Below are 8838 nucleotides of genomic sequence, written 5' to 3' on the forward strand. Positions count from 1 at the left end.
TACTAATAAAGCACCTTACCAACTTAATATAACATTTAAATCTAAAAGGACACCAAAAAAAGAGATTTAACATATACACACACACCCACACAAATTCATAGGAATCATGAGTATGTGTGAATGAGAGTATTTATAAGTTTCCAAAAGAATACCTGATTTATTAACTAGAATTGAACTTATACCGAATCACTTTTTTTAAGTATTTAAAATGTTGAAAATGTAAATGACTCTTGGCATATGTAAAATTCTTAACACACTTTCTTCCCTTTCCAAATTAAAGTAATAGACAAAAAAAGAAGATTTGAGGGGGACGTTTTAACTTAATGAGAAGATAAACGGATATAGGGCACTTTACAAATGATACAAAGGATATAAGCAAATATAAAAATAAGAAATACTATATGAAGAAAAAAATTTAATTGCATAACTTTAAGGACAGAAAACTAGATAGCTGTCCAGGCCTCAGAGTGCAATGAGGGTTACGAAAAAGCAACAGTCACTCTGGTGATTTATTTCCTCCTTGCTCTTCCTGAGCCAACCACTTACATTGACAGAGCTTCAACGAACGGTCCAGAAACAGGATGCTCTCTCACTCTCAGCTAGGAGAAACAAATATTACCAGAGTTGGAGCATGAAAAATATTTCATAATAATCATTTTTTTCTCTATTTTGAGTTTAAGATTTATCTTTGTTTTGTCCAGAAATAAATACAAAGATTCTCACAAAAACAAATCTGTAAGAAACAGCTTCACCATCAAAAACTGTTTATACTTGTATAACATATAACAATATACTACACATTCAATGTCTTAGTAACTGTTTTTATTCTTGTTGAGTACTATGGTAGCTATTATTTACATGCATGTAAATCTCTCTAAAATATTTACTAAATTTCATTCATTTTTTAAAAAAATTTTATTTACATTTTAAACTTTGTGACCAGAAATTCTAAAACAAATAGAAGTCATACAAGAAAATATCATTTTGTAAGTCTCTGACATTGTCAATGGTAAGCTGCATTGTATTGGGGAAAGGTGGTAATTTCAGATTTTCATTTCTTCTGCTGCAAGGTCCTTGGTGGAATTAAAAAATATAACAGCAATTTTTTCAAAGTCTTAAATCAATTGGATAGATTATTTATAAAAGACAATTTTGCTAAACAATCTATTAAAATATTTATGATACAAAAAAACTTTGAAAACTTTTACTGATTTTTGGCTTACACACTTGAGATTTTGTATTTGACTTAGGTAATCCAACTAAGTCAAAACAATTGTTTTACCTTTAATTTCTGCATGCAGTATACCTGATTAAAATAGAGATTAAATCTTAACCAATTTAATTTTCACCAATGAGAATGTCAGCTTATTTTCTAAATAACAATGTAGTAAAATATTCCAAGCCTTTGCAATTAAGTAAAAGTATTTTAGTAAAAAGCTGTTAAAAGTTAACCATCCAAAGAACTCACATAATTATACATATTTATACAAAGAGAAATTGAACACAAAAATGATAAATTGCTTTAATCTTACTGGTTGCTTTCTCTGACCATTTTCACCTTTACAAACCAGAAGGTCATGAATTTTTTCATTATATACTTCAAAGAAGCTCATTTCAAAATGATAGCTGACCTAGAAGGGATAGAAATACAGAATTCAATTTATTTTTAAAATTCTTTGCTTGTATTACAAATCATGCATCTGGTAGGGATCTAATATCTGGAATATATAAAGAACTTATATTCAACAGCAAAAAAAAAGACATCTTTTAAAAATAAGCAAAGGTCTTGAATAGACATTTCTCAAAGAAAATATAAAGCAATAAACAAGGACTTAACAATTCTCAACATCATTTGTCAGAAGGGACACAGAAATCAAAATCCACAAGGAAAACTCACTTTGTACTCACTACCATGGGATAGCTGTGATCCAAAAATAAATCAGGAAAACATTAGCATTAATGTGGACATGGACAAATCAGAACATTCACCCACTGCAGGTAGAAATGCAAAATGGTGTCACCACTGTGGAAAATATTTGGCAACTCCTCACAAAACAAATGATATATATTTACCATCTGTCTCTATTTTTATGCTTCTAAAAAAATGAGAATAGGTGTTCAAACAAGGATGCATACACCAATGTTTATAGTTGCAGTATTCACAAAAAAGTAAAAATAAACCATACTAGCATAGCCATACTTATAGATATTAATTAGCTATAAAAGATAGATATTAATCAGCTATAAAAAGGAAAGAAACAATCATCACATAATACAACATGGGAGAATCTCTAAGACATTATGCTATGTGAAAGAAGTCAGGCATTAAAAGTAACATCTTGCACAATTTCAATATTTAAAATATCTAAAATAAGTAAATTCATAGAGACATACAGCAGATTAGTAGTTGCCAGAGCTTAGGAAAAAGAGGGAACAGGTTGTAACTACTTAATATAAAGCAATAAACAAGTACTTAACAATTCTCAACATCATTTGTCAGTAGGGACATGGAAATCAAAGTCCAAAAATTAAAGTACTTGGCCTTGAATTTGCAATCTTTCTGGCTTAACCTCCCAAAGTATCTGGGATTATAGGTATGTACCACATGCCTGAATCAGGGCTCTTCTTTTCTTTTTTATGAAGAGTAAATGTGATTATATTATTTTCCTGCTTAAAACCCTTCGCTAGCCCTCTAGATTTCTAGAGGCTTCGTTTATGAGGTTCTTCATGAGCCAAGCGCTGTCTGCCTCTCGGCATTCATTTCCTGTCACACTCCATTCCCAAATTCCATGCTTAAAACAAAATAAACAATTTATGGTTTCTCAAGGGCTCCCTATTTTCTTGGTTTCAAATCTCCATGCCACTCCTTCTGATTGAAATGATTTTTCTCTTTTTTCCAAGGTAATAATCACCATATTTTTCAAAAACAATTTCAGTCATTCCTTTTTCAAAGAAAACCTTTCTCCCTCCAATCTTACATATTTCTTACTTGTCTGCTTCTAATGGTTTGACTATGTCCCACAAAAGATTGGATATTGGAAATGTAATCTTCAAGTGTGTATCATTATGTTGACTTCAGGTGGGACTTTGGAAGTTAGTGAGGGTAGATATAGTCCTGATGGTGTGACTCACACATCCATACCCGCACTTGCCACATCACTGGTGATTTTTATGATTAAGCAAAGTCTAACAGACTGCCTAACAACACCAGATGCACATTAAATACTAGTCAAATGTAAGAATGAGTAATTGGAAAAGCAACCAAAGACTGTTCAGGTGTGCTACAGCTGAGAAAATACAGCTTTTAAGTTGATTGAATCTGGGTTCAAGCTTCAGCTTCCCTACTATTTCTATTTTGCTTGTCCAAATATTTGCCTGTTCACCTTAGTTAAGTCTGGGCACCTGATTGACTGCAGAAACACATAATAATATTATAACACATAATAATATAACACATATAATACTATACAGTTCACATGTGAGCTATTACACATACACCAAAGAATAAAACAAAGAAAGGTAGAGAAAAGAGACAATGAATCGATCACCATATCTACTCGCAAAAAATTGCTTCTGAATTTAGAATACTCATCTTCCCTCTTTGCATCACTTTTTGAAAAGAAAGTGATGTACAAATGAGATAACATTATTCACATCTCATATTAATTCCTTAATAGTCATGACTCTGATTTAAATTTGCACATACCTCTTGCGTTTGTTTTTTGGCTACTTGAGCAAAAAGATCTTCACAAAATCTTGGAATTATTCCTGGTTCTTCACTGAATCCCATCATTCTGAAAAATGTATCATGAATATAGTGGAAGTAACTCTAATTTGTTTGGGGGAATATAAAAAATTCTTTTTGGTAACATGGGCTGGAACAGAACAAGCTAATTAAACTTCATAGTTAATATCTAAGAATCAGCATTCTAGAGCTAAATCTGCCTACATCTCAAACTTAATTCTACGAGTTAGTAGCTGTGTGACCTCGGACAAGATACTTAACTTCACTAAACCTCAACCTCTTCCTCTTCTGTAAAATTAGAACAATAGAAGTATCTAATACAGAGGGTTGTGGTGCGAAAGCACTGGCAAAGCCTTTCGCAGCGCCTGAAATACAATAAGCACACAATAAATGTTAACTAATATTAAAATTTCAGATATTTCCTTCTAGGATAGGTATTATTATCATAGTTACCATTTATCAAAAGCTCAACTTTTTAGTATTTTTTAAAATTATTAATTGACACAGAGTAACTGTACATATTTATGCGGTCCAGTGATATATTTCAATACATGTATACAATGTATCACGGTCAGATCAGGGTAATGAGCACATCCATCACCTCAGACATTTATCATTTCTCCTGGGAACATTAAAAATTCTCTTTAGCTATTTTCAATACACAATTAATTATTGTCAGCTACAGTTATCCTACTATGCCATAAGATGGCTCTCATTTTGTAAAACCATTTTATATACAGAAATTTAATACAGCTATGTTTTTATATAAGGCAAATGTACAGGAGCATTGTCTACTTGATAAACAAGTGTCCCAAAATGCTATCCAAGTGTATGTCCAGTAAGTTAACAGATACCCACACAGTTCAACTGGAGAAAAATATAAGTCCCAAGGATCTGCCAAACATTAGACAGAGACTAAGATGCCTTACTACTAATATCACAATAATACTTAATATTGGTAATACTTGTGAGTACAAATACTTGTAATAAAATTGTGAGTAAAATTCAGTTTAAACAAGAAATATTAGTCATAGTAGAGCCAATGATACAGGTTAAACAATCTCATACGTAAACTGAAAGAGAAGTTAAGTTATTCACACATTTGCAAAACACAGTGCATCATAAGACCCATCTATGTAACTTCAAAACTATATTCTGTTAGCCATGCTGCCTCTCACAGAAGGGAAACATTTCTTGACAGCTGTATGTACAATACAACTTACGTGTATGACTTTCCAGAGCCAGTCTGACCATAAGCAAAGAGACAGGTGTTGTAGCCTTCAAAGGCTCTCTCTAGAAGAGGTACTGCCAATGTCTCATAGACACTCATCTGGCTAGCATAGCGAGGATGACATTCATCAAAAGACCAGAATGAAAAATCATAAACAAAAGTATAAACTTGTTTGTCAGGATGTTCCACAATTATTTCTTCCCCATTCATGAAGACCACCTGAGATGCCTTTTCAATCTTCTCTCTTTATAAAGAAGCACAAAGGAAGATTCAAGTTACTGTAATTATTGTGGGCGCTGTTCCCATAAAATATAATAAAGATCTCAAAAGTAGTTAAATCTACCATTCCTTCTAGGCAAAATAATTATTTACTTCTACATTGAAAATTAAGAAAACTCATTTCAAGTGAGTTTCTAAAATGTGTTTCCCGTAGCTCTCATGACATTACTCAAAAAGGAAATGGAATTTCAGATTTCTTGTCCAGAAAACCTAAACTACTTAGACAATATTTTATCTATTCTCTTGAACTATACTTTTTCCCATCCCACCTACTATAATCTACCTTGATCAAATTTGGAACCATCTTTATTACAAAGAAGTTCTGAGGTACATGTCTATATAAAACTGGCATAAAATATAAATATAATCTCAACTAACTCAGTGCAATATAAATTTCAATCGTAATTTTCTTGTGGCTATTAGCTGTTTACACTGTTAATCTAAAAGTCTTTTCTTCCACTAGATTTTTTTTTTTTTTTTTACTTTACGTATCACAAATCTTTTCTTTTTTTCTTTTTCTTTTTTTTTAAAGTTTTTTCATCATCCTTCTTCCATCTCAAATTTAGGTAGAAATCTTTCACTTATTTTAGATTTGTAGAAAAACGTTATCATTCTTTTTCTGGGCCCACATGTCCGCCACTCCCCATTTATCTACCTCTTGTCCTAAGAACCTACTCTAAGTCATCATTTATCCTGGAAATCACTTGCCTCGTGAATTTCACAAGAGCCATTCCAGGGATTGTCTGACAAGTCTGGAACCTGGCACCTTGTCACTTAGTAAGTTCTCCTCAGTGGAGTCATCCATCTAGTGTTTTGTCCCTACTAACTCTGTTCCACTATCTCTTTTCCTTTCATGGTCCTTATAAGGCAGAGAAGCTAGGCTTTACAAGTTAGGCTTCCTGACTTGTCACATTTACTCACAATCCGTTCTCCCTCTTAGTACTAAAACATTTCACTACAATATCTTTATCTGGGGCTAGAGATACAGCTTGGTGGCATAAGCACTTGCCTGGCAATTCCAAGGTCCCGAGTTCAATCCCCGGTACCACAAAAATAAATAAAAATAAAATATCCTTACTCTATTGTGTAACTGCCCTTACTTGTTCACTCTCTACCTTCAAACTGGAGGTTCCTTCCACAAAGCAGTAGTCACTGAGTCTGCTTTCAACATGCTTAGATAACAGCATCAAGTTAAAAACTATTGACCAAGTTTTTACTGTCTTTCCTTAAAATATTTGAACTTAAGCAAGTTCTACCTTCACATTTGATTATATTCAGCTTTTCACCTCTTTCCAATCTGTGACTATACCCACAATCACCTTTGGAGAATTTTTCATGTATCAAAATCAAATCACTATTTTTTAACAACAGATAATGGTACTGATGATCACCACTCACTAAAGGGTTTAGGAAAGACACCTTTGGAAAACAAGTAGGTTGTTGTACATTTCTTTCTTTCTTTCTTTCTTTCTTTTTTTTTTTTTTTTTTTGTGGCAGTGGTAGTGGGGATTGAACCCAGGGCTTCAGCACTGAGCTATATTCCAACCTCTTATTTTTAATTTTGAGTTAGGGTTTTTCTAAGTTTCCCAGGCTAGCCTCAAACCTGCAATATCCTGCCTCAACCTCTCAAGTAGCTAGGATTATAGGTGTACAACACTGCACCTGGAAGTTATGGCTCTTTTTAAAGGATTTGTTTTTAAAGACGTTCCTACCATATATCATAGATTTGAAAGCACAGTATTATATACAGAATTGGCTGACTCCTAATATATCCAGAACCTTACATACAAAAATTACACTTTTATAGCTAATCACTATTTTCTGATTTGAAAATCTTCCCAACAAACTTAAAGACGCATGAATACTTTCCAAAAGCAGAGAAGAATTAAAGACACGTTACATGGTACTAGCTTGGCCTAAAACATATAACATACCTTTTGCTGAAAGGCCTTACACGTACTGCCACAGTCACTTGACTATTCTCCACTTTTAAGAGGTCTGTTACTGTAGAGGTGTTCTGAAAGGCAGTTTCTTCAATAGGGAATGTATTTTTTTGAGAAATTTCCTTTTTACTTGAAAGAAGAGAACTTTTTGGCCTTTGTTTAACTTGAAGATTAGGTGTCCTGTTCTTCAGTATCGATGTACCTGGGCTCTTGGGCTGAGGCAGGTCATGTTTTGGTGTTGATTTGCATTCTGTTAAACATTTCACAGGGGTTCTTTTGTCTAAACTTCCAAATTGACTTGAATTTTTTGCAACATCCGTCCCAATACTAGGATGTAAGTTTCCGGTGCCCAACACTTTGACATTCAAGTTACTCTGGATAGGTTTTGTTGCCAGTGGTCCTGGTCCACCAGCCTCCCTTTGATTCTGGATATCCATGAATGTGCTACTGCTTGAATGCTTAAGCGCAGTTTTTTCTTTAGCCCCACTGAGGGCAGAGAATGTTTCTTTGTATTTCTGATCTACCATTAATGCAATGTCTTTTGTGTTCTCAGCTATCTGTGTAGAAGACGCAACAAAAGAATTTTTATTGTTATTTATAATCTTTACATTTGTCCTAGTTCTCTGTGAGGCATAATTACTTTCTGTTTCATTTTCCACATTCTGCTGTATTTTCCACTTTTCAAGAGAATCTGCTTTAGTTGTTTTCCACTTTTCCACAGAAACAGTTTTAACACGATGCTGTAGAGTAAGACTTGTTTCAGATGTTTTTTCAGTTGTGTCTCTAGACTCTCTACTAAGTAAAGAGAATTCTTTGTTTCTTGTAGGCCTTCTTTGAAGTGTCAATCTATCTATGGGATTAATGGTCAGGGGTGTATCTCCTGTTGCTTTACAAGCAGAAATAACGTAAGTGCTATTTAAGTCTCTGATTTTATGTGCAGATCTCAATAATGGATCATCCTTTTCATATTCAGACGTACCTGACTTCAAAGGCAACTTAAGTGATGAACTCTTTCGGGATGAAGGAACTTCCAGTAAATCACTGTTATTTCTATTATGAACAGTGTGTGTTGACATTTTGGCCTCAAATTCTTTTTAAAAGAATGTTAAGAACCTAAGCTCTTCTTTGTATCTTCATTTGATTTCCAGCCACTTCATATATGTTTCCTGAAATATCTGCTGAACACACACACACACACACAAAAAAAAAAAAAAAAAAAAAAAAAAAAAAAACCAAAAAAAAAAAAAAAAAAAAAAAAAAACACATCAGATTGCACAGATTACAAACATGCTTCAGGGCCAACCCACTCTCTGGAGCAACCCCCTTCTGTCCCTGTCATATAGAAACTTTCTTTCAATAAAGTCTTCCTACTCAAAAAAAAAAAAAAACAAAAAAACAAAAAACAAAAACTTCAAAAATATTGAGAATCTCCTATTGTGAAAGTAAGTTCTCAGAGATATATACGTTAGAATAAATCACAATCTCCAGCTCATATGTCACTTCCAAGCAGCTTCTGACAAATCTCTGCCTTCAAAAGGCTTCCAGTAACTGCTGAACAACTATTTGAGTCTTCTATTACATGCCAAGTTCAGTGATTCATACCACCGGCTTCAAAGACAAGAGCCTTGTTTCTATTTCTT

At 33.4% G+C, this 8838-nt stretch overlaps 1 protein-coding gene across 1 annotated transcript in view; it reads right to left on the reverse strand.

The window, feature by feature from the left end:
• The window catches only part of Kif14 (kinesin family member 14), a 63305-nt gene extending 55031 nt beyond the window's left edge, over positions 1–8274 (reverse strand). The window contains exons 1-5 of the mRNA XM_004625318.2: positions 7190–8274; positions 4969–5220; positions 3707–3794; positions 1533–1631; positions 547–599 (exon numbers count right to left, since the gene is read on the reverse strand). Of these exons, the coding sequence (XP_004625375.1) occupies positions 547–599; positions 1533–1631; positions 3707–3794; positions 4969–5220; positions 7190–8274 (1577 nt within the window). The remainder of the gene's footprint in view (positions 1–546; positions 600–1532; positions 1632–3706; positions 3795–4968; positions 5221–7189) is intronic.
• Between the last annotated feature and the right edge of the window lie 564 nt (positions 8275–8838).

The sequence above is a fragment of the Octodon degus genome, unplaced genomic scaffold (assembly GCF_000260255.1).
Source record: "Octodon degus isolate 3935 unplaced genomic scaffold, OctDeg1.0 scaffold00009, whole genome shotgun sequence".
Taxonomy (NCBI): domain Eukaryota; kingdom Metazoa; phylum Chordata; class Mammalia; order Rodentia; family Octodontidae; genus Octodon; species Octodon degus.